The sequence below is a fragment of the Protomyctophum parallelum genome (assembly GCF_964188405.1).
Source record: "Protomyctophum parallelum genome assembly, chromosome: 7".
In the NCBI taxonomy this organism is placed as follows: domain Eukaryota; kingdom Metazoa; phylum Chordata; class Actinopteri; order Myctophiformes; family Myctophidae; genus Protomyctophum; species Protomyctophum parallelum.
Window position 1 is genome coordinate 42,136,260 of NC_139705.1, and position 26,092 is coordinate 42,162,351.

The following is a 26,092-nucleotide window of genomic DNA, read 5'->3' on the forward strand; positions in this document are numbered from 1 at the left end:
AAAGTAATATCCTCTGTGTTAAATGTTTTTGTTCAAATTAGTGTTCTAGCGTCATTCTGATAATAATAATTGCTATTGAGTGTGTGACTAGACAACATTGGTATTCCAACCTGAAAATGAAATTTCTGTTTACTAAGAGCTGAAGAGAATGAACACTGTACTGTAGCAGTGATTGATTGCTATATTATAAAAACACTGTCAATAGATCTGAACTTGCACATGGACAACATTGACCATTGGCAAACTGTATGCAGGGAATGGGGAGGGAGGTCATATTCTCAAATGTAAGCTGTTTATTACCATTTCCGCCCCAGGCTGTAGGCTTGGGCTCTGGGATCTGTAGTGCGGTCGTGATCCCTAATATGCAGGATATGGGTACCGTATAGTTGCAGTTGTGGTCCCATAATCGTCAGAATGTAAAGCTATTTATTACACTTATTTGAACAAAACATACCGATTTAACTTTGGACAGTGCACAAATGTTAACCAAATGAACCAGTAATGGTCCATTCGCATTGTCTCTGCACATTATCTTTGCACAAACGGACACATACGTACTGTAAACACTGAGAATTTTGGAAGTGTGTGTCGCTGTAGTATTATGAGGGGGATCCGATGGTGAAGTGTGTGTCTCTGTAGTATTATGAGGGGGATCCGATGGTGAAGTGTGTGTCGCTGTAGTATTATGAGGGGGATCCGATGGTGAAGTGTGTGTCGCTGTAGTATTATGAGGGGGATCTGATGGTGAAGTGTGTGTCGCTGTAGTATTATGAGGGGGATCTGATGGTGAAGTGTGTGTCTCTGTAGTATTATGAGGGGGATCCGATGGTGAAGTGTGTGTCTCTGTAGTATTATGAGGGGGATCCGATGGTGAAGTGTGTGTCGCTGTAGTATTATGAGGGGGATCTGATGGTGAAGTGTGTGTCTCTGTAGTATTATGAGGGGGATCCGATGGTGAAGTGTGTGTCGCTGTAGTATTATGAGGGGGATCCGATGGTGAAGTGTGTGTCGCTGTAGTATTATGAGGGGGATCTGATGGTGAAGTGTGTGTCTCTGTAGTATTATGAGGGGGATCCGATGGTGAAGTGTGTGTCGCTGTAGTATTATGAGGGGGATCTGATGGTGAAGTGTGTGTCTCTGTAGTATTATGAGGGGGATCCGATGGTGAAGTGTGTGTCGCTGTAGTATTATGAGGGGGATCCGATGGTGAAGTGTGTGTCGCTGTAGTATTATGAGGGGGATCCGATGGTGAAGTGTGTGTCGCTGTAGTATTATGAGGGGGATCCGATGGTGAAGTGTGTGTCGCTGTAGTATTATGAGGGGGATCTGATGGTAATTCCGACAGAGCATTAGTCCGACATGCGGGAACAACGGTCGGACTAGCGCTCAAACATGCGCTGCCCCGTGCTTGCAATTATGGTTAGGTTAGGTTTTGAGGTAGGTTGTCGGTCTAATGACTGTCGGACCAATAATAGTGTCGGAACTAATTAAGCCTGTACCTATTATGAGGAAGAGAGAACTAAATGCTACAGCTCTCACTTCCCGGAGAAAGGTCAAAGTTCACTGCCCAGGGGAACTCCATTTTTCCATCTGTTGACACTAATTGGAGTGGTTAGAAAAATGTTTGTGGAACAAAAGCGTCACTTATTTATTTATTTAGAGCCAGAGAGTGTGTTGTTTTTTTTAAAGAAAACTCCCTGCTGGTGATTGATTCACTGTAACCTGAATGTATTTGTGTAATCCATCGTTATCCTGTTTTGGAAGAATTACCTTATACAATTGTGCTGACCGAGCAGCACACACTCTGAGCAACTGTTCACTTCTTATACCATTAGAAATGGTATCATGCCGTCCATATGAATAATCACCGGGGGTGTACTGTACTATTAATCGTCTCTGTCGGGAGGAAACATCATATAGCCTATGTCCAAAAGTGTTACTTTTCAGTATTCAAATTAAAAAAATGGCAAAATTAGCAGCTCACTGGCAGGTGAGCCAGCCGGGTTCAACAGCAGTGGCAACACAGAATGGGGAGGATTATTAGCATAATGACTTAATTGAGAGAGAAATGGGGGTAAAATAATTCACCACTCTAGGTCTTAAGGAGGGGACATAATGGGCTGTATTTTGCGTGTCTTAAGTACCAGGTCTTATTACTTAACTTTGGCCACTTAGAATAGCCAAACGGCATTGATCACGCCTCCAGGTCTTAAGTTAAGTAATAAGACCTGTCACCTGGTACTCTTAAGACACGCAAAATACAGCCCACTACAGTATGTCCAAAACTGTTACTTTTCAGGATTCTAATTCAAAGGTAGCAGATCTACAAGCTCAAAAGCTTGTGGTTCTGCTACTTTTTATGGTTTTGTGTGACACTCATAAAGTATGATCAAGTACTGTACAACACGTATTAATGTACGAAAACATTAAAAGTTAAAATATGGAGATAAGAGGTGTCTGCCCGACAATAGCCATATGGTGTTTAGCTGTCAGCAACAATATTATTAGCTGTGTTTGCCATGATATTCCAGTGACATAATGTGAATGCTCCTCCAAGCTGGTGTAGTTTCCTCCTATAGGGCATTATAATAATCAATAGTAGTATTGATTATTATTCCAAATGGCACATGATGTTAATAATGAGGAAGAGGTGATGCACTGCCATCTGGTGGTTCACCAATCTTAGTGCTGTTGTGATCTCATCCTCCCTCTCTTAGTAGAATCTCTCTCTCTCTCTCTCTCTCTCTCTCTCTCTCTCTCTCGCTGTTTCTCAATCTTTCTCTCCCTTATTCTGTCTGTCTGTTTGTCTCTACCCCCCCCCCCCCCCCTCTATCTTTCAAATCCATTGGTGATAGACAGACAGGACCCCTACAGTGCAACTCAGCCGAGGACATAACAATAAGGCTTCCTCCAGTCAGATACTGTAGATAGACCCACCAATACAGTGTTGTGTGTATGGAGGGAACACACAAAGCCATGCAGTTATATGGGAGTGTGTGTGTGTGTGTGTGTGTGTGTGTGTGTGTGTGTGTGTGTGTGTGTGTGTGTGTGTGTGTGTGTGTGTGTGTGTCTCCGTCCATTTTTACAGGAGGATGCCCTTGCTGTGAATCTTCACTAATGTTTGATAAACTTATAATGAGGTGGGTGTGTGTGTGTGTGTGTGTGTGTGTGTGTGTGTGTGTGTGTGTGTGTGTGTGTGTGTGTGTGTGTGTGTGTGCGCGCGCACGTGACTACTTGCCAGGGCCAATTATCCACACAAATATAGTAGAATTTGAGAAATGGACATAGTGAGGACCATTTTCATGATCGGCACAAGGTTGTTCTTATGGTTAAATAGATTATTATAAGCTTTCAATTAGGAAAAAGGTATTGGCGTTAGGATGAGTTTAGGTGTTGAGGTTGGAGTTATGCTCAATGTATACTTGTGCAGTGGTATCACGCAGCTCAGTGGCCTTGTGGTTAGAGTGTCCGCCTTGAAACTGGGAGGTCGGGGTTTGATCCCTGGCCAAGTCATTCCAAAGGTGCTGGAAAATGTGACCCATGCCTCCCTGCTTGGCACTCAGCATCAAGGGTTGTATTGTGTCCCTGCGATATACTCCATATCATGTCATGGGGGTGTACTACATCAAGCTGCTTCACGCTACAGGAGATACTGTAGGCTCCAGCCCTATGGGACTCATGGCTCGGCAAGGCTTACTACTTACTTACTGGTATCGCACACTGAAAATAGCCGATTTACAATCTTACGACTCATTGTAGATCGGCTACAATGTCGTCTCTGTCGGGTGGAAACCTCATACTGTATGTCCAAAAGCGTTACTTTTCAGGATTCAAATTCAAAAACAGCAAAAGTAGCAGATGGACAAGCTTCCAGAGCTTGCAGATCTTCTACTTTGTTGTATACGTTTGCGTGATGCTGCAGTATGATCAGGTGGGCCGATAATTTACGGGGAAAAAAACAAAATATGGAGATGCAAGAAGGGTTTTTCTGACAAACAGCAACGTTTTAAACTGGGGATCCTTGAAAGCGGCCGAGGATCACTGGCTTCACGACTTAATTTGATAGAATAATTGGCTACTGTAAATGTCTGAGTGTCCCCAGGCTGCTGGTTCTGGTCGTCGTGCTGCTCCTCCAGATCCAACTCGTTGACGCTATAATGTCCACTGAGGAGGCTCCCATCAGCTCATTGGTATGCACCTCCTGTGACGGCTAAAACACTGCCCCTAGTGCTCATACTGTACGTGTGTGTGTGCGTGTGTGTGTGTGTGTGTGTGTGTGTGTGTGTGTGTGTGTTACTATATACCTGTGAGGACCAAATATAAAGTATAGTAGAATTTGAGGAATAGACGTTGTGAGGCACATTTTCTCAGTCCTCATAAGAAAAACTAATTGTTAAAAGGCCTTTTTTTTTAGATTTACAATTGAAACTCTTGGATCAAAGAATAGCTGAACATAAGCTCACAGCGTGTCACGGCGCAACACGCTGTGAGCTTGTGGATCTTCTATTTTTTGGCTTTAGGCATATATGGTTAAAGAATTGTTAGAAAATGCCATTAATTAAATTGCGTCTTAAAATGTTGATGAGTAATAAAAACCTGTATGTGTGTGCGCATGGCTGGTCTGGGCGAGCCCCTCTTCACAGAATGAAAATGCTCAGTATGCTCGTTAAAAATGGACCCTTAGCGTGTCCAAAATGGACCCAGATGCACCATGGACCACACTTTGACACTCTCCCCAGAGTTCAAATGGACACTAGTTGTGCAGACCCAGCGCCGTCCGGTCAGTGTCACACATCAAGGCCAGCTGGGCTAAGAGGGGACTTATGGTGACAGAGGAGAGGAGTGTGTGGAGAGAGGTTGTCTGATGAGGACCTGGGGGACTGTGTGTGTTCATGAAACCGAAGGCCACAGCATAACCTCATGCTAACGTATGGACAGGACCATGTTAAAAGATATACATACTGTACTTTGTTGCTGTCAGGCAGAAACCTTGTGTCATTCTCCATATTTTGTTGTAAATCAATGCCCTACTTTATCATACAAGAGTGTTGCACAAAAGTACTGGAAATAATAGCCGATCTACATAAGAATTAAGCTCACAGTGCCTCGCGATGCTTTAAAAAATTATAAATAAGATACTTTGACAAGCTAAGAGAGTGATAGCATTGACCTGGAAGAGGCCAGACAAACCAAGTATTACACAGTGGTTCAGGGAATTGTATTTATGTTTACCTTTGGAAAAGATTTACATACATTCAAACAAGGACAAACAAGAAAATGTTTCAGGAGGTGTGGGGTCGTTTTATACGATATATTAAGAACAATAATGTGTCACATTTAATGGAAGAAGCTGAGGAGGAGTAGTGCTGTTGTTGTTTTTCTTTTTTGGTTGTTGTTGTTTTGTTTTCTTTGTATGAGTAATTGTCTTGTAATGTTCATTGTTGTTTTTCATTTGTATCTGTATTCTGTATTGTATTTTCATTTGTGTGGGAAAAGGAAAATCAATATGTACATTGTTGGAAAACAAAGAAACAGGATGCAAATGCAAGAGAGCAGGCCCCATAGTTGACAGAATTTCCAATAAACAATATAAACCTTTAAAGAAAATGGAAACAGTTTTACTCATACAGGGTTTAACTTTCCACCCGACTGCAACGATGTCATTGTGCACCCTTTAGAGGTCCTTGTGGTTCCCATTTTAATACGATCTCCGAGTTACGTAAACACTCAAGATGTGTGTAAGCACGAATCAATCATTTTTGCACACGCTGTGCATTTGATAACACCAAAATTGCTCTGAAACCAAAATTGAGCACACACTGTGTGTGTGTGTGTGTGTGTGTGTGTGTGTGAGTGAGAGAGAGAGAGAGAGTTTATCCATGAGTTCTTTTGTATTCAGTATGCGATGTGTGTGCACTCATGCTATGCAGACCGCATCCGTATAGAATGTGCACATATTTGTCAATGTGACAGAGCTCCGGCCTCTCTCTGTCTTTAGCATGTGACCTGACTCCTAACACTGTGATGATGGGCACCACCCAGACCCCTCCCACAGTGCACTCTGCTGCTCTGCTCTCAACATGTGCTTTACCGTGTCACTGCTTTTCAAAGTCTTTCACGGCACGGCCTGGAATGACACGCTGTGAGCCTGTATAATAAAATGAAATGCCCGGGAATAGAGTTGAAAGTGGTTGAAATCGGGATCGACACATGATTGCCAATGTTGTTAAAAAACAGTCAAATAATGACAACTTAACAGACAATTTTTCTTGAATGTTTTTTTTTGGTCAGTATACATTATTATCAACATGATTTTGTAAAAAAATGGTTAGGAAGAGCATTCATAAAATTGGCCTCTAATCAGCCTTCAACAAGCATATCTACCGGTAATAGCATCTGAACAAGCACATCTACAAGCTTGTAGATCTGCTATTTTCAGCAAGTGAAAAAACAGTCATTAAGATGGCATCAACGCCCACAAAATACATTTTAGTCGACTAAAACAACTGTAGCTTTAGTCAACTACAATCTTATGATACTGTACGTGTATATAGTCGACTAAAACTAGACTAACACTAAAACATTCCAGTTGACTAAAATGTGACTGAAACTAAATGAAAACTATATTCAAGAGACTACGACTAAAACTAAAATCTAAATTTGCTGCCAGAAACAACACTGCTATATTGCAATCGAATGACGTAGCCACATATACCGGCATCGTCCGGTTCAGTGAAATACAAACAAAGCAAGTCACCTTGGCTTTCACTTTGTCTGTACCACAGAGTCTGCTGTGGATGAAACACAACCTCCCCTGGAGACTCTCCTGTCTGCTGCAAGTGGAGTGAAGATGGCATGGGGAGGTGGGGGTTGCTGATGTGTTTTGGGGCAGGTTGCAGCACTATGGTAGGCTCAATACACATATATATGTGACCAACTCCAGCAAAAAGTGCCTCAAGTCGATTTTTACAGATTATTAAAGTACAGAATGTAAGCTTTCATATGATGTATCATTCAATGACATTGGACAATAATTGAAGGAGATATGACCATCTAAAACTTGTTGAAACAGATACCCCAAAGTAGAGAATTTGCTCTGCAAAGTTTCCCTGAAAATGTAGCACCTCTGGAATGGGTGTGACACTAGATACTTGCATAATCACTCCCCCACCCACTAACCACTCCCCCACTAGGTTAGCTGTCAATGACAGTTGAGTGGACACTTAGGTGTGGGAAAGTACATGTTGTTTTACTTGAGTTAAAGTAAAGAAATATAGGACTGAAGTTGTTTAGTGTATGTTTTGTAATAATACAATCTAAAAAGTAACTATAGGCTGTAGAGCATCCACCCAATGCTCGCTCTGTATGTGCCTCGGCAGCCACGGTAGTGGTAAAGTATACCACGCATGCGCAAGCCGGTGGTGGTTATTATTATACACTGTGATGTTGGGCTACCCAGAGAGTCCATGACTGGGAGCTGTATACTATACTGTTGTTAATAAATGGAACTCGGTTTATAAAGTTACCAGTATTCCTTGGTCATTCTACATAGGCTAACTGAGTTTTCAATGGATATAGGCTATGTAGTTTTAGACCAATGCTTTTACATGTGTGCACTGAAACAAAGGGCAGAAGAAGATCTTACAAAGAGACAAAGAGATTCCAGGACCAATTGAAAACAACATGCAAATCTCGGAACTGCGCTTCTCTGCCCCCAAAACAGTGTTAAAAAACAATTCATCAACAATTCACGCTACGTTTTGACAGCTCTGGGGGATATGGCCCAACATGTGGTGGGTGAACTGTCCACTAATGTCCAAAAATAAGGGCAAACTCCCCTTAGACTTGGAGTGTCAAGAGCCCTCGGATCGATTCCTGTCTGTTGCATCTTTCTGAGTTGTGAGTGTTGACTATGGTTCTGAGTTGTGAGTGTTGACTATGGTTCTGAGTTGTGAGTGTTGACTATGGTTCTGAGTTGTGAGAGTATAACTATGGTTAATGTCTTTTCTCTGGCCCTGTTTTGAGAGCTTATCACTATGGTCACCTCCTGCCTGGCTGGGATGTGGTTACCAGGTGATGGATGTCAACAACAGTGGCATCCGTCTCCTTATAGAAGCTCTTCAGCTCTCCAGTGAATTGTGATAACAGGAAGACTACACACTGACACTAATATGCAACCATCTGCTTTCACAATGATGCCTCAAGTCTGTCATTTGTCACCTTTTAGGGACTTTCCCTATAGGGCTGTAATGAACGACTCTGTTGATAACCCATTCGTCACACTTATGAACCGAGACGTCTTGAAGTTACGTTTTTTACCCAGCAGACAAAAACATAACTTTCCTTTTATACTATTATGGAGCTCCACGGAGCAAAGATGGGAATAAGACCAAGAGAGAAAGAAAGGTTAGAATGATACATTGTGTTGCGATCGATAAGTTGTAATCCAAAAGACAAAATGCTGCAGAAGTATGAGTTGAACCTCATAATGTATAGGTGCTGAACTCATTTTTCTTAAAGGCTTTTTAATTTATACAAAGTACTGTAGTGTGCCGTGGTATTGTATGGGTTATGACTTATTGATCACAAAGCAAAGTACTAGTCTGACTCCATCCTGCTGTTTCTAATGCCTCCATTCATCAAGCTGCTCCGTTAAACCACTGTCCAGGGCCCACTGGTGGGCTGTGAGAGTATTGCAAGTGGTCCCCCATATAATTACACACAGATTTTTTGCATAATTTTCACATAATATTAAATTATTTTAAAACATTATGCAAAAAAAAAATCCTAGTGTAAGTAATAAGTATGCATCGGTTCCATTGATCCAAGGCGGAAAACAATCAATTGATTTATCGATCATTAAAACAACGCACACAGCCCACCCATTTGACCTCATATTAATTGGTCAGATGTGGGTGGGCCGTGAAAGAATTGACTTATTAGAAACATTCTCAGATAATTTGTTGATTACTTGTCTCACCCCTATACTATGTTCAGAAAAACAAACATTTTAAATAAAAAATAAACTTTGAAATCTTGTTTTTCAAACTTTTCTTCAGCACTTTCCACAACATGACGCAATGGCTGTGCAAGGCACGCCGTTTTTTATCTCAGCGACTTCACTGCCCTGTCATTAAGTGTTATGTACAGTATGTTATAATAATACGTAACGAACATTTAGCTTGTCGGTTTTTGTGAACGCCTTTTGGACAATGTTTGTTTTGTCATCTCTCTCTTCACAGTCATTGCGACTCTACTCTTTTTAATTGGCTTTCATTATCCGGCCCTGGGCTTAATTCCTCGGCGGCGGTGGTGGGATATATCCAGACGTTGCTCCATCTTGCTAATTAAGAGCCTGCTACCTGACCAACTATTTGCACAAGCCCCTCATTAGGCTGAAAGCCTCATCAGTTTTGAAGACGGCACAGAGAAACACATTGATTCCACTAGAGAGAGAGGAGAGGAGGGAGTATGAAGGGAAGCGGTAGAGAATAGTGGATGAGAGAGAGAGAGAGAGGACGTGTGAGATAGAGAGAAGGGGAGACAGGAGGAAAGGGTGTGTAAGACAGGGAGGGAGAGAGAAATGGGGGGGGGGGGGGGGGGGGTGCATGACAATGAGCCCTACCTCTAACACATCCTCCTGTTTCCATGGATACCGAGGAGCCAATCATGTGGTCCTGCTGCGGACGGTACTACTGAAAGCAGATGAGAGGGTAGAGAACGAGAGGTGGTAACGGTACGGCAGGTTGCTGATGGGTGTGTGTTATTGTGTTTATTATAGGAACAGCATGGCCCTCCAGCGGGCACTGCCCTCTGTTTGAGATGGCAGCGTGCAGCCCAGCCTCCCGTGGTCCAAAGAAATAAACAGCAGCACCCTGCAGGCTTGTTTTGTTAAAAAGAAAGGCTGTTCTCCAACCAGTAAACAGGCATCCCTTGCAGCTCCTTAGCTCTTGAACACACATACACACACACACATGCACCCCTGCCTGCGTCTTGGATGCTTCTTGTTACATCATGCACACTGCTCTCGCCGCCCGCCCGCCTGCCTGTGTGTGAGTGTGTTTGTGACTGGAAGGGGCGAGAGTGAATGTGAGTGAGCTGTTGTGCGCACACGCCACGCCGTCCCACTCGTCGAGCTCCCATTGACCAGCGTTCCCTCCCAGCCAAGGATGGACAAGCCAAGCGTGTGGCGCGCCGTGGTGAGCAGCACGGACCCCCGGAGGACCCCGCGGGACCCCGGCGCCCCCTCTTCTTCCGAGAGACCGGGCTCTGCCATGGGTTACCGGCTCTACGATATGTGAGTAGCAGCAGCGCGGATGAATGAATGAATCAATGGATGAATGAAGGGTGGATGAGCTTTGGCGGATCTGCCCAGAGTTTTGATGAGAGGTGGCGGCGTTGTGGGTAGACAACTGATCAGTCACAAGGGCAGCGTCCGTCCGTCCGTCGGCCGTCCGTCCCTTGCGGTGTGTTTGCTGACTCACCGATGGTATGCAGAGTTGCAGACCTTGCTCTGCCCTCTCCTGTTGTCTGGCTCAGCCTGTTTTTCTAAGTAAACAACCCAAGTCCTGAGGGGACTGACTGGCTGCCAGCATCCTCTGCTCTGTATGAATGTTGTGGTGCAGCCCCAAAACAAAGGACTGAGACCAATTTATAATTCTGTTTTGTGATAAATAAATAAAAAGACAAAATGTTAGCCCCTCTGTTAACGACTACAAACCGTGTCATGTGAGGTAAAGTTGTGTTTTTCTTGGAAACGCTGATGGCAGACAAAAGAAAATGTCTAATTTTGGGGTTGATGCTGTGACAGCTACAGTTCGGCACGTGTCCCTCCTCGCTGTGTGTGTGTGTGTGTGTGTGTGTGTGTGTGTGTGTGTGTGTGTGTGTGTGTGTGTGAGTGTGAGTGTGAGTGTGAGTGTGAGTGTGAGTGTGAGTGTGAGTGTGAGTGTGAGTGTGAGTGTGTGTGGGGGGGGGGGTGCTATTTTTGAGGTGTTGTGTGGAGTCCTGTGTCTTTGATGTTGATGGTAATAGACCATTATGGATTTAAGGAAAAATGTGTTCTTCTCCTGTTTATCTGAGAGATGGGAGAGGTGTGTTTTGGTCCTTGCTTCTTGGATCGCTGCCAGCGTCTGCACCACAATGTACTGTATATATAGTGAGATCACATGACAACAACTAGGGTCTTTATCACATTAGGACAGTACAGTATATATATATATATATATATATATAATCATGAATCAAAGGCACTTTTCTGGGCACACACTACTCTGGGTTAGCTCACAACACTTAAATGCATTTAGCTGAATAAGCATTCTAGTTTAACGAGGCTTAGGCCGTTCCTCAGAGACGTTGTTATGCTCCTTGTTTATGGACAAAAACAATGCACACTAATGATATGGACCCTCTGAGTCCATACAAACCACCGGTGGATGTTTACATTTCCCAGAACCGTGTTTGTTTATGAACGATGTCTGATGGAAATTGCTTGGCAGTTTGGTTGATATATGTCTATACTCAGTCTGCGATGGTGTCCCATGCCAAAAATAGCCGATCTACAAGCTCACCAATTGGCTATTTTAGGCCCCTGACACTGTTGTACAGTGACGTACAAGTCAGGCGTAAGAGCTCTACATTTGCATCCTTTATCCACAGCATACATGCAGTAACCAGTCATTTCTCACTGTAATATTAGCATGGCAGACTCAAAGAACCCTGTCGTTGTCGTCAGCATAACGAGCTAGAGGAGCATCGCCATCTGTCAGCAGTTCTCGCTGTCCATCTGTGTGGCGGCCCGAACACATTTCATAACAGACCCCACCCCAGCCTGCAATAGTAGAGAGGGGGCCGGAAGGGACAGTCACATGACATGCCAGCTACTCTTGGTGACCTGCAGGCCATTGTGTCAGAGGTCATGGGTCAGGGCTCAGCGGTGCAGCATGGCAGGAAGTGGAGCTGCCGCTCACTTCGGCAGGCGGGAGACGATGTACCGGCGAGCAGATTGACACTAATGTGTCAGCTTCGCTCTCTCTTCAAGCAGGCTGAGGGCCCGGGGCATCTTGCCAATACACCTTTAATGAGCAGTCGGAGCTGGACGGAGTCTGTTCCCGTTGTAAATGTCATTTCATCACGGCTGGCAGGCCCGATCTCCCCTCCGGAATCCTAATGCTGCTACTGCTGCTGCCCTACAGCCCTGGGAAGAGAAGAGATGGAAATATATCCGTTCCTAGTCCCTAACCCGAATGCTTGTTGTCGGCCTCCGAGCGCGCTACACTTGAAAACACCGGCCGGGAGTGCTGCAGAGGCGAGCCCGGGGCTGAACAAAAATGTGTGCACCGTTTTGTTGTAAGTTAAAGACAAGAGCAGGCTTTTGCATTGTGAGCTTGGCTTAAAAGGCTGATGAGAAAGGCAACTGCTTTCTTTCTAAAGAGTAATTGATCCAGGGGTGTCACTCTAACTGTAATATATTATTAGACCATTTGACAGGCCGTTTAGGTAATTGGCTGTCTTGCAGCTTACTGGTGCAGAGAGAGGTACAGCAGGACTACACTGCACACCAGAGAGAGATGAGCTCCAAACACCACAGAGCACAGTATTGACATTTCAGTGCAAACGTCATCGGTTTTAATTGTATTGTATCATGTGAACGTGTACAAATTGCGGTGTAGTGTAATGGCACGGCAATCATTAGCTTAATCTGGTGGTTTGTCATTGTCAAAGTGGATGCCCAGGGTTCCTTGAAGGGGTTCCAAATGGACCTTTACAGGTCTGGAACTCTGAGAGTTTCCATTCGTACACTCTCAAGAGTCCTTGAAATGAAAACGTTTGAGAACCACTGGCCGAATCCCCCAAGAGGTGTTGACTTTTGTGTTTCTCCCTCCCATGTTGTTGTAGGTTCTGTAGATACTTTGCACCAGTAATGCTGCCCAGCCCTGTTGTCCTGCTTACTGTTCCGATAATGATACCAGTATCGGAGAAGCTGCTGTTGTACTGGCAAAAAGGATGGTATCGCTATCGAAGAATATGCCTTTCTATGCCATTCCGATACCGTGCAATTTATGTTTTCTTATACTGTGACATTTTCATTATTATTTTACTAACTTGGAGCTGCACAATGGATATTTTTTATTCATTCCTAGATCAGTTTTAATTTCAAGGACCCCCATAACTCTGAACCGTAAGGCTCCATTTCGTTCCATTTGTACACTCTCAGAGTGGTCCATTTGGAACCCCCTCAAGGAACCCTGAGGGTCCTATAGACCCCACTTTGAGAACCACTATCCTAGATTATTATTCATTATTTGGTATCGGTATGCATCGATAAGTTATGGGTATTGATAAGTTCTGGGTATCTGTAAGGAGAAATTGGTATTGGTACATCTCTACGTATTGAGTAGTGCTTACTTCATCGTATTAAGCTCAGCAGCACTGCAATTCCAGATCAGGAAAGATGTGTATGAGTTGGTGTTCATGTCTTACTTCCTTTACTGTAACTGTTATGGTTATTACGTGGTAATTAATTAAGCCTCTTGGGGTGATGCTTTTGCGATGGCAATTAATTAAAATTCTGTCTGTACCAGGAATCTATTTTGAGATTAATACGTACTTGTATTATTATTATTTTTGTGTGTTCTGGAACATTTAGCAAATCTCAAATTAACTGTAAAAAAAACAAATAATAATAAACCCAATCATCTCAATGGGATTTATTTATTTATTTCAACCAGCCATTGAGATAATGCCCTGCATGCTCGACAGGCAGGCATGCATGCATGGCTGGCAGCCATTGAAGCCAGGATGCCCGCTCCCTGTTATTAGCTGTCCGTTTCTCAACGCAAAGCCCCTGCCAACTCCCCCCCCCCCCCCCCCCCCCCCCCAACCCTCCCATTCTGAGTGACGCCAATGCTGATGAAAAACAGAGTGCGTCACTCGTACAGCCGGCCGTGAGCCTCTGGTAGGCAGTGAATTCCTGCACTTGCAGTCTGAGCAGCTATCGCTCCACAGCACACAGAGTGCTGGGTGTGCAAAGCAGACGCACACATAACAGAGAGAGAACTGGGCTACTGTATTACACAGGCCCCTCACACAGGCCACTAGCCAAATGATGTTACTGCATAAGTCAACACTGATTGCATACTAGCAGGGCTGAGCAATTAACCTAATAGAATATATATATATATTTATTTATTTATTTTTATCTATCAACAAATCGACCAGCCTGATTTTTACTTGGTTGTACACTGGTGTTGCCTGCCGTAAATAGCAGATATGCAAGCTCACGAATGTGACACATATGCTTGTAGATCTGCTACACACTGAGAATGACACAGGCACACAACTACTATGAATGAGGCTTTTTGTGGTGGATTAACGCTGTATGAAGTGCAGCTTCTCACAGAAGCAGCTCACGGCGCATAATACGCATTGCAGTGCGAGATGTTGTGAGCTTTTACATCTTCTATTTCCACTCTTTCCCCGCCATATTTAATGTCTAGTTTACCTCTCACACGCCACGCTTTTCAGCTGTAAGCCCTTATTCTGAAGAGACACCAGCTGATTTGGTGAACTTCCGGTAACAATCCGTCATTTCCGGGATACTTGTTACTCGTTTTCGTCAGAAGCACTGATATGGTATCGTGAGTTCGCAGGGATTTTTTTTTTATTGAGCTCCTAAAACATTGATGTTCTGTATGATCACCTCAATCTGAGCTTCAATTCCGATAAAAGCGCAGCTATAGATCGTCGCTAAAGATACAGTGGAATGAGGGAAAATATTGGATGACGTCAAAATGCGGAAGCAAATTGTTGCCAGGCGATGGAGAACCGGTAAAAATGATACTAGCGATGCTGGATGCATTATAAAGTGACGGGTCGTTCGATGTTGTCCTACGCGATCTGTGACTATTAATAAAAGTCGTCCAATGTCGCCTTTAGCAGAGAATGAGTTGACACAGAACGTCTATAGACATCCTATCAAATCCAACTGCCAAAGACGGTCATAGACGTTCAATGGTCTTTTCAGTGGTTTACGATAGGTCGCGTTCTTTGCCAATGTATGAATGGTTCCAGGTTGCTAGGCGACGGATAAAACCAAAGTCCAAAGTGAAAACTCTGTCTGTCTCCATCCGCCTCAATGTAAACAGATTTTTCCCAGACTTTTCTCAGATTGCGTGTTTGGTCAAAACAAGCCGTATTCAACATCCTATAACTAAAATGTATTTTCCAGGTGAAAGAAAAGACGATTGTCCATCACTCCACACAGCATTTGTTTACATACGGTTCACGTCTTGGTTCCTGTGGGCCTTCAAAATAAGGGTCTTCACTGAAAAACACTGCCGGTGGCGGGAGAATTAATGAATTAATACCTGGCAGATTAACAATTATGTTTTAAGTTCTAATCACAATCGAAGGCAAAAGTTTGATCGTGATATTGATTAAAAGTCTTATACTGCCCAGTTTAGTACTGTATTATAGCCAGGCCGGCATACGGTATCCCCACACACAGGCTGCTAGCCAGGAACTGTGGGATACGTGCTGCTATTGCACACTGACACTGACTACATACTAGCATAACATGGCGTTGCCAGGTTAGCATACATGCCCTGCCGGGGCATGGGCAGCCACAGAGCATGCTGTCATTTCACATTGCTTCAGTGGATTGGGAAGGGAAGGGGAAGTGTACTGTAGCTGAAATATTACAAGTCGCTATAGCCTCATATTGGCTGAAGCTGAAATCTTATGCTGTAATGTAAGCTACCGAAGTGGTTCTCAAACATGTTCATGGCAAGGCTGTAGATCCCACTATAAAATAGTTTGTGCCAGGGACCCCCGGATGGGATTTGTGTAAAAATGATTCAAAAAGTTAAAGTTCTTCGGGCTCATAGATCAGCTATTTTTGAAGTATGAACAGGGTTAAAGTGATTAAACCAATTGTGATCCTATATATTAGTAGCTAATTTAGCCGGGGATCCCCTGGGACACCCTCAGTGGCCCAGTAGGTATCCCCCAACACCCCATGTTGAGAACCAGTGGTCACAAACAGGCCTGTACGTCTTCACAGCAATCTGGACGCTCTTTCTCTGTGCTTGCAGCTACGGTGCACTACGCCCTGGCATAGGACGGAAGGGCTACACCATACAGTAGGCAGGAATACACGCGCTAGCACTCGTGTGTGTGTTCATTAGGCTAGTGCCATGTGGCGTTACTGATCATTATTTGATGCCTGCCTGTGACAGATAGCAGAATATTCACACAAACCCTTGAGTTCTACTGTACTCTTCTTTCTCGTGTTTCTGATTAGCAGGACTGAGCAGAACAGCCCAGAGTAGAGCTGACTAGGTAACCTCGGCTCTAAAGCAGTGTTTCTCAAACCTTTTATTTTTATTTTTTTAATCTCTTGACCCCAATATTATGTTATAAAATCCTCAGTGTTAATTTAACTCTTGAGACTGTACAAATCCTTAGGGCCGATTTATACAGTACTCCTATTTTAGAGCCGAATAAAAGTCGGTTCGGTGCTGTAGGGCCTACAATGTGACATCATTTGAGGTTCGGGGGGGGGCGGGTACCGTCCTAAAGTCGGCTCTTCGGTGCTACTGAAAATGTCTGACGAGCCAAAATCATTTCGGTACTACAGCGCCGAAACAGCGGTAAAATAGGAGTATGAATCGGCCCTTATACAGTCAAAGAAGCCCTGGGGGATCCCGGACCGCCCCACATTGAGAACCATTGCGTGACAGATTAGACAAGATGGACATTGGTGTTGGTACAGGCATTGCGTAGGCCAGCTTATCGTAGCTTGACTCCAACAACGGTAGCATGTGTCACGGCATCACCAAGTGCAACAACACAAAAACAACGGACTATGAAGCTGAGCTCATCTGGCAGCGAGGTCGGTGTGCTGGCACACCGCGGCCTCGGCAGCTGGCACTCGCTGCCTGGCACGCCGCTGGCTCTCTTCCAGGCAGCGCAACCTGGCCAGGGGTTGCACTGGAAGAGCTAGCAGCTGGATTACCAAGACCACTGGGAGCTGTAGTGAGTTGCACTCTTCCTCCAGGCTGGGCAGAGAAGCTAGTGTTTATGCATCCTTGGCTTGAAACAGCCCATAATAAGGCCTCGGCCGTTGCCAACAGCAGCGTGTGCGGACTAAAATGGCTGAGCAGGGCGCAGTTGTGGAGTTGCGGGCGCCACACAAAAGGAACGCGTCTACTCCGGAACATTTTGTTCCTTCCTTTGGCTATAAAGGTACAGTTATTATGAGGAGGATATGTGTTTATGTCTGAGAAACACTGTTACATAATAACAAGCTTTTCAAGGTAGCAGTGTGAGGCATGTGTGTTCTCGTGTACAGGCTAAATAAATAAATACATAAATAGATAAACAGTATTTATATACCTGTGATTCTCAGCTGTCTGCTTCACAAGAAGGTGCGTTTCAACTTTTGCAGCGCTTGCTTCATGGCTCTGTCCTATACAGAGGGAGCCCACTCGCTGAGTCATGCACTGCATGTACGTTTGCTTCACTTTCATGACTGGAATTTCTGTGACTGCTTATAGGATTATGATAGAAAACAAGCTAATCCTATCAGGGATTTACGAAGGTGACTCATCATGCTACGCATGGCATGGTGTGCTGACAAGACCCAGCCAGTACACATACTGTCATACTGTACATAACATACCATACCCTGAAAAAGAAACATAAACGTCTCAAAAAGAGAGGACATACATTAATTAATGCCCATTCCTGTGATAATGTAGTGTGTGATCTTTAATTAAATCGAGCCTGCCGTGTTACTGTAGTTGGGCATGCAGTGCGTGGTGGAGTCTTTAAGTGTTGCCCACTTCGACCGGGAACGCGCTGTGCTGTCCATCACTCTCCCGGCCCTCAGGATATGAAATGCCTTCAAGATAGCAGACAGAAGTGTGGAATCCACGTCAACCCACCACAGATGAATTCATATCTCGTCTGTCTGTCTGTCTGTCTGTCTGTCACAAAGGAGCTTTATTAGCATGAGAAAACATACATTTGCAAAGTCAAAACGGACTAATGTTGTACAATTAAAAGGCTGATGAAGAATTTCAGGCTACAGGGGTAGTTTGGTGCAGAGGTTTTGACACAAATAGCAGCATATCTGTCTGTGTGTCTCTCTCTCTCTCTCTCTCTCTCTCTCTCTCTCTCTCAGATTAGTATCACTCTCTCTCTATATCAGTTCTGTACCCCGTCTTTCTGCTTCTCCACCTATCTTCTGCACAGCTGCCTGTAGGCAGAGGGCTGAACATCTGTACTGTGATCTGAGCTACTGCTTCATGTAATATTGTGTCTCCACAGCGTTTTCAGGGTATGCTATTATATTTTGATACACATCTGCCCTTCATTGTAAACCGCCATGTTTGTGAGATATGTGTCTTACTGGTGCTGTGCGTGACCGTTTTCCAGTCATAGTATGATTCTTGGTTCAGTGTTCTTATGATCTTCCTCATGCAACGCCCTTTTTCTTGTCCAGGACATTATTGTCCAGGATTTGAATTGCCTGGCATTGTAAATAAAGAGAGAATGGGAGAGACATGCAGCAAAGGTCGTCATGAACGGGACTTGAACACGCGACACGCTGTCATGCCAGGGCCTACTGTATGTGGCATGCGCCTGGACCGCTAGGCCAGTGGGCGACCCTGCCTGGCATGCTATGTTAGTGAGACAAATATGCAGACATTTGAGCCTTGCTTGAGCCTTTGCTTTTATAAAGCAATACTGTAACAGTGGTTTATAATGTAACATTTCAATTTTGTATTCATGCACAGTAGTCTCAATTTAGCAATGCAGATATAGTGAAGGAACTGAATAGATGTGAGACATTGTTTTTTTATCAAGGATTTACCCTGTCCATGAGGGATGCAGCATAATACATTATGTTCTTTATCCATTCAATTTGACTTGGGTGCTCCCCTAATACAGATATGGAAAGGCAAAATTAATGTGATTTTGGTTTGATGGCTCTCTCTCTCTCTCTCTCTCTCTCTCTCTCTCTCTCTGTGCTTTGAAACCATGGGAGTGTCTCCACTCTGCCACCAGGGGGTGCACTATTCTAAGATATTCTCTCACATAAACACACACACACACACACACACACACACACACACACACACACACACACACACACAGGCTGTCATCTGCTTTTCCCCTGCTTTCTTCTGTATTGCTGATGAAATCCTCTTATCATTAGAGATTGTATATCGTTGCTGTCGGGCAGAAACCTCTTATCCCATTTCTTTCTACTTGATCATACTACAGCGTCGCACAAAAGCATCAAAAGTAGCAGATCTGCAAGCTCGAAACGAAAAGAGAAGCGGCGTGTTACTGTTTTGACCTTGTAGATATGTATGCTATGCTTTTGCTTTTGCAAAAACAGATGTTTTATTCCTGAAAGGTAATATTTTTGAAATTTGAGGTTTCTACCCGATAGCAACAAGATACAACGTGAGTCTAAATGCATCGTGCCTAGAGATAAAATTATCTTTTTTACCCTGTATATCCAAACACGGCTGTGACCAGACTGTACATTATCTCGTCATTCTCCTGTATATCGCCCGTTGCAGTGCTGTGATTCTCTCCCACCCCTGCTCACTGTTATGCCATACACTGCAGCGCCTCTTCTTGACATTGTATGTGTGGTGTATAGGGCAGTGGTTCCCAGCTCTCAGAGTTAAATTAACAGTGATTTTACAATATAAATTGGGGTCCCAGAGATAGAAATGCCATTCAATCAGGTGTCTGTGGCATAATGCATGTGAAACTGGGGGTCCATGAAATTAATGTGTTTCGGAATCACTGATAGAGCCGTAAAAATGCCGTGTCACTGGCATATGTTTTCAAATGGGGGGTCCGTGGCCTAATAAATGTTCATTTTGGGGTCCTTGACACAAAAAAGTTTGTGAACCACTGGTGTATAGGGCAGTGGTTCTCAAAATAAGGTCTGGGGACCGCCAATGGGTCCTTTCCTAGGGGGTTACAGTGGGTCCCCACCAGCAACATGATTTAATACAGCATGACGATATGGAAATAACCAATCTACAAGCTTCTTAAAAAACGTATGCAAGAAATGTGGGTCTTTGGCATGAAGACCTTTCAGAGGGGAATCTGCGGTCAAATACTTATCGAAGTGGTGGTTCTTGACATGAAATGTTTGAGAACCAATGGTTTACTGGTATAATGCTACACAAAATGTTAGACTCTGTACAGTACCACCACCAGCTATCCTAGACACCGGCACTCCCAGCCCTTCCTCACAATGCTGACCAGGGAATCTTTCCAGCACAACCTTTTGTCAGGTCATAAATTAATCTTTTGGGCTACAGCCTACAAGGCTTGTAGCCTCTTTTTTTTACTGCAGAAAATGTGCGCTTCATCAGAGGGCGGACGATTCGCGTAGCATGAACTGAGAGCCCATGCGAGCTTGTCACCGGGCCTCTCTGTATGAGCTGGTCAATTCTGATTGATGGCTCGGCTGATATCATTGTGTGCCCTTTTAGAGAGGCGGTCCATTTGCAGGACATTGCAGATTGGTATTGATTCAGGGTAATGGGGATGTTCCCCCCATGTCTCAGTACTCCCAACAGGCCTCCTGGAACACACGGGCACACATTAACGCAGCCGTCTCGTTGTCACCACTGGTCATTTGACCTTAACTTATACAGTCATGCAGTGGGACCTGTGTTTCCTGCAACATGCTCGAACCCCATCGAGACTGATGGTCAAGAGGCGTGGCCGGTTGCTGGTCAGATGTACAGTGCCTCAACCACTGTAATCATAGTAGTAAGTCACCGGTTCAGTTGCAACTGGAGACCTGCTTTGTATGTCCATCTCCATATCTCGTTTTCTAAATAAAGCAATTTGATTGATTGAATACTTTATTAGACAGAAATGCAAGCAGCACGTGGTACACCCACATATAATATAGCGTATGACAATCAAGTGGATATTTCTGATGTGACACTGAATGCAGTTCACCCAAGGCAAAGGAGCCATTATTGTATGTGTTTTTCTCTAGTGGCTCTACTTGTTGTCTCAAGTGTATAGTCTGAGGGTAGCATTATCTTTAATGGCATATAATACAAATAACACTTAACATCATGTTTGACTCATTAAGTAATATCCACAGGCAATCATACAGTACCAAGCTCTTTATCCAGTGAAAACACACAGCCTATAATGTATGTATCAGAGCCATCTGTGCTTCATGTGCGCTATTACTTAAATAATTGCTTTTCCTCCCCGCCGTCGCTCCTCTCCATGTTCCACGCAGTGTTTCTTCTCACACAAATCCACACACACTCTTTCTGTACCATCGGCCAAATTCACCTCAATTAGAGGGGATTCTATCGCTGCTCCTCCGTTTGGCATGGCCAAGCTGCATGCATGCATGCATGCATGCATGCATGCATGCATGCCAAGCTGCATGCATGAAACATAATGGATAACCAGAAAACATACTTCATTTACTAATTGCCAATTCCAACATGAAAGGGTCGCACTGTTTTTGTGTTTTTCATGTTGCACTGTTTTTTATGTTTTTTTAATGTTTAACAGTTAGGATAACGCACCAGATATGATTAGACCGTGGTGGTAACAAAAACAAGTTTATAAATGCACATTTGGACCTCTGGCTTATAACACCTGTATGTGCAGTAGCTTCCCGTCCCTGAAGTAGTCTCTCACTCCAGACTATTCCACAACCTTCTACAAAATGGTAAATGGTGCATTTATATAGTGCCTTTATCCAAGGCGCTTTACATATAGATTGTGCATTACATTCACCCATTCACACACATTCATACACTGAAGTCTTGCTCAAGGACACTTCGACACTAAGTCTGGGGGAGCCCGGGTTCGAACTGGAAACCGGTTGAGTCACTATGCTTCATGGAAGCTGCGATCGGATGCTGTCATCTGTTTATTATTTATTTCCGTTCACACTAGGTTTTACACTAGGATTTATTTACTGCGACTGCAATTTTCAGCGCTTCTATTGCACCAGTAGACTGTTTAGGCAGAAGAAGCATTTGAAAACTTGTGTGAGCCCACAGTCTTGTCTCGAGAGACTGTTGCTGAAGAGCTGAAGTTTTCAACAAATTCATTATCGACCTTTTGAGACGTGGAAGTTTTCGGGGGGTTTGTTTAATGTTCATTTGAATACTAACTCCTGCTGTCAGCTCATTTCTTAGTTCCTCACTGCGGTTTCCTTCGTTTCTTCATTGTAAGTTCACCGGTGAAACATTAGAGACAGAAGCACACTTGTTGAGCGCTGACAAGTGTTAAATTAGAGTTCGGCGGAAGCCATTTTTCATGCAGGCAAATTTAAGATAAAGAGCGTAGAGACAAAGGCCTCATCAGTGTGTGCTCTACGGTCTGTTTAAGTCAGCCCAGACCCGGCTCTGTGACAGGCGGCTGATGTCCATTAATTAATTCCTCTACTGTCCCCGGCTCCCCGCCTCTCACAATGGTTTCCTTACAATAGACCAGTGTGGCTTTTGTGTCGTCGTGTTGAGGCCGTCCTGGGAAGCGAAGGAAACTCACATTGTGTCAGGAGGTGTGTGTGACATAGTTCATGAAGGGTAGGCCAAGTTAGCTGTGTGTGTGTGTGTGTGTGTGTGTGTGTGTGTGTGTGTGTGTGTGTGCGTGCGTGCGTGCGTGCGTGCGTGCGTGCGTGCGTGCGTGCGTGTGTGCGTGCGTGGGTGCGTGCGTGTGTGTGAGGCTAAATGCTGCTACCACAATATCGTTGCTGTCGGACAGAAATCTCTGATCGAATCTTATCTCCATTTAACTTTTAATGTTTGTTTGTAAATTAATGTCCCACTTGATCAATACCACAACATCACACTAAAGTATCCACAAGTTTGAAATGCGGCACGATGTGATGAGTTTTTGATCTTGTGGATCTGCTATTTTACAATTTGAATCCTGAAAAGTAACAGTTTTGGACATGCTGTGATTTCCAGCCGACAGACGATATAGTAGAATTTGAGAAATGGTTGTCTTTATGGTTAAGACATTAGAAAAAGATTCCTTTTAGGGTTTGGATTAAGATTGAGACTGAGTTGCTTTTAATTTATACCTTTCTGGTTTGTTCTACTTTATTTGTAGCCTATATGACACACCTTCATGTGAAAACCTAAACTTTAAATATACATTAAATATATTATTATTAAAAAAAAGTGAAAAAACAGATTGAGACTTGAGTTATATCTGATTTACATGTAGTTCCACATCGGTGTCATGCACCGGAAATAGCAGATCTACATCGCACAAGCCAGCATCGCAGTTGTAGATCTGCTATATCCGGCGCACCTATAGGATTAGTGTTTAAAATGGGTACAACATGGTGGAAATGGCCAGCCTAAAGAGGTTGATGACTTGACTTAAAAATGTGTGTGTGTGTGTGTGTGTGTGTGTGTGTGTGTGTGTGTGTGTGTGTGTGTGTGTGTGTGTGTGTGTGTGTGTGTGTGTGTGTGTGTGTGTGTGTGTGTGTGCGACTGTGCGTGTGTGAGCGCGTGCATGCGTTCATGTCATATTTGTGTACTTTTTCTTTCTTGTATATTTGTGTTGCGTGTCTTTTTTGTGTGCTGTTGTTTTGTTTGGTGTGTGTTTGCACCCTGATGGATGTTGAATATTGATGAGAGGCCCCTCTGCTTCCATTTCTCATGGCTGCTGGGGCCGGGTGGCACTGAGACACACACACACACACACACACACACACACACACACACACACACACACACACACACACACACAGAGCAGTGTTTGTGTCCCTAGAGCATCCGCCCCATCAGAAGGAAAGCTGCACCCAGCATGGAGCATCCCTATTGCTTAACCACTTCAACCCACGCCCCCAGTGAGGCTCTCCAATGTTGAAGCACTCGGCCACCAACATTTGGTGGTCAAATGCGGAAGTAGAGGGTTCTTTTGGGTGCTTCAAAACGCCACTGAGCAACTTCTATTGAAATGAATAGCGTGGGGGCGGGGCTAACGCTCCGGTTCGGCTTCTATCCTTGTATTTCTCTACGCTTAAACCCCATATGGGTGACCGGAGCCCCTCAGGGCTCTATACTGGTGTCTTTAAGGCTTTCACTGAAATTGCTTAGTTGCTTATTTTGGTCTTGCTTCCATATTCATGTCATGGACCCGCAAATTAATATGCATTTATCCCTAATCCTCTTATGAAAATGTTTTGTGTCAGGGAGCCCCGTACCAGATTTGTGTTCCAAATATTTCTCATTTTATATATATAAAAATAGCAGATCTACAAGCTCACAAAGCATTGCATCTGAGCTTGTTGATCCGCGATTTTAAAATAGCCTATATACTGTATATATATGGATATGACTTATTTACTTATAGATATAGATTTTAGGGTGCTTATGTGGCCTACTCGCTTCTTAATTATATCTCACACAATCTGGCAACGCTGGCTGTAACTGCACGGTGCGAGTGCCGTGACCAAGACCTTCTGGGTCTCTAAGCACAATTTGTGCTTCAGCTTGTATTAAATGTATGGAAATTGTTTTTAATTTTTTTACTCTATTTTTTGTATGTAGGAAACGGACCAAATTGTTCGGCGACTCAAAGATCACACACTGACAGGTTGAGAACTCCTGGGTTAGACTATGGAGAGAAGAGGTTTCTGATACTATACATACTGTATTGTATAGCCTGTTGAATGTTTTCATGTCCCTCTCCGTGGGGCTGCTGAGTCGGAACATTGCCACATAAACATATACTATAGGGGATAAACACAGTCTGGCAGTGGGGGGAGTACCTACAGTTATATGTACATTTACTCAAGTGTTGTACTGAACATTTTAGATACAGGACTTTTACTGGAGTATTTCTCCTACATTGTGGTATAGAGTGTACTGTATGCGCATGCATAAAGTGACTGACAAAGTGAATTTATACTTTGTTTAAAGTGATTTAATGCAATCAAATAGGACTTTTCTGTTTGGATGTATGGGCTGTCAAGGCCACAAAGTAGTTTGTTGCCACTCAGTAGGCGTTCCCGCATAGCTTCCGGGTATGATGATGAAGTCACACGCATACCCTCTATAGCTAGTACTCTGATTTGTTTGTGCTGTATACAGCGGCCTTCAATGTTTTTCATCCCAAATTCCCCTTAGAGAGCTGAGAATTTTATACATACTGTATACAATTGTGTTGGACTCATGTTTTTCAGACATTTAACCTAAACCGTCAAAACTTGACCTTTCACTCTCCTTGCCAAATATAGCCGATCTACAAGCTCCCAGCGCCTTGCGCCATGAGGCGTTGTGACCTTGTAGATCTGCTATTTTTGGTTTAAATTCTCCTCAGAATCGGGATTAAAGTGGTTAATGTAAAAAAAAAGAAGAAAAAAAAATCCTATCACACACAGATTTGGCAGCCGCCCAGGCTTATAGTACCTCTGCGAACCCTGCCCTGGTGTACAGGTTCTTAACACACGGAGCATTTATTTCATGCCAATGATTTGATTTAAACTGATGTCTGGGTAACGAGGACATCCACACAGACCATGAAAATAACGTGCACGATAAAGCAAGGTAATTATTTTTCGAAACAAGGTCGATTGTTTTTTTCTTCCACTGCGAATAAATGCATCAACCCTGTATGAATGACGCAGCACCACATTAAATAGTTTGACGTGAAATATTCCTTGAAGCATTTTCGGTTCATTTTATTGGTCACGCTCTACCGGCGGGGCTTAAGTCAGGCTTTAGATAGAACCCATTAAACACACTCAGGTAAGCCCTGATGTCCTTGGAATGGAGAAAAATTACACGGAGCAAAAGCAGAACAGGGATTTAAATTTATATTCAACCTTTGTTGTGTGTCGTTTAAAATTGTGAGTGAGTTTGGTACAGTCTAATCAAATATCTTATATTTATACTGTTTATATACTGTCTAGTACATATTTACAGTAAAAATGAACCATAATATTATGACAGTGAGAGTTCAACCGAGAGAGAGAGAGAGAGAGAGAGATGTGCATTTCCATTCAACTTATCAAAAATCAACAATTGCTCTGAGAAAGAAATTACTTACA

The 26,092-nt window shown here is 43.7% G+C and overlaps 1 protein-coding gene across 3 annotated transcripts in view; it reads left to right on the top strand.

Moving 5' to 3' along the window:
- Positions 1 to 26,092, top strand: part of LOC310862237 (IQ motif and SEC7 domain-containing protein 1-like) — a gene marked incomplete at its 3' end in the record, with an annotated part of 207,144 nt that overhangs the window by 94,568 nt on the left and 86,484 nt on the right. The window contains exon 4 of one of the 3 annotated variants that reach the window (XM_083770038.1): positions 10,169 to 10,297. The exons of the other annotated variants lie outside the window; for them this stretch is intronic. Coding sequence (XP_083626164.1) covers positions 10,169 to 10,297 — 129 coding nt within the window. The remainder of the gene's footprint in view (positions 1 to 10,168; positions 10,298 to 26,092) is intronic. 3 annotated transcript variants of the gene reach the window in all.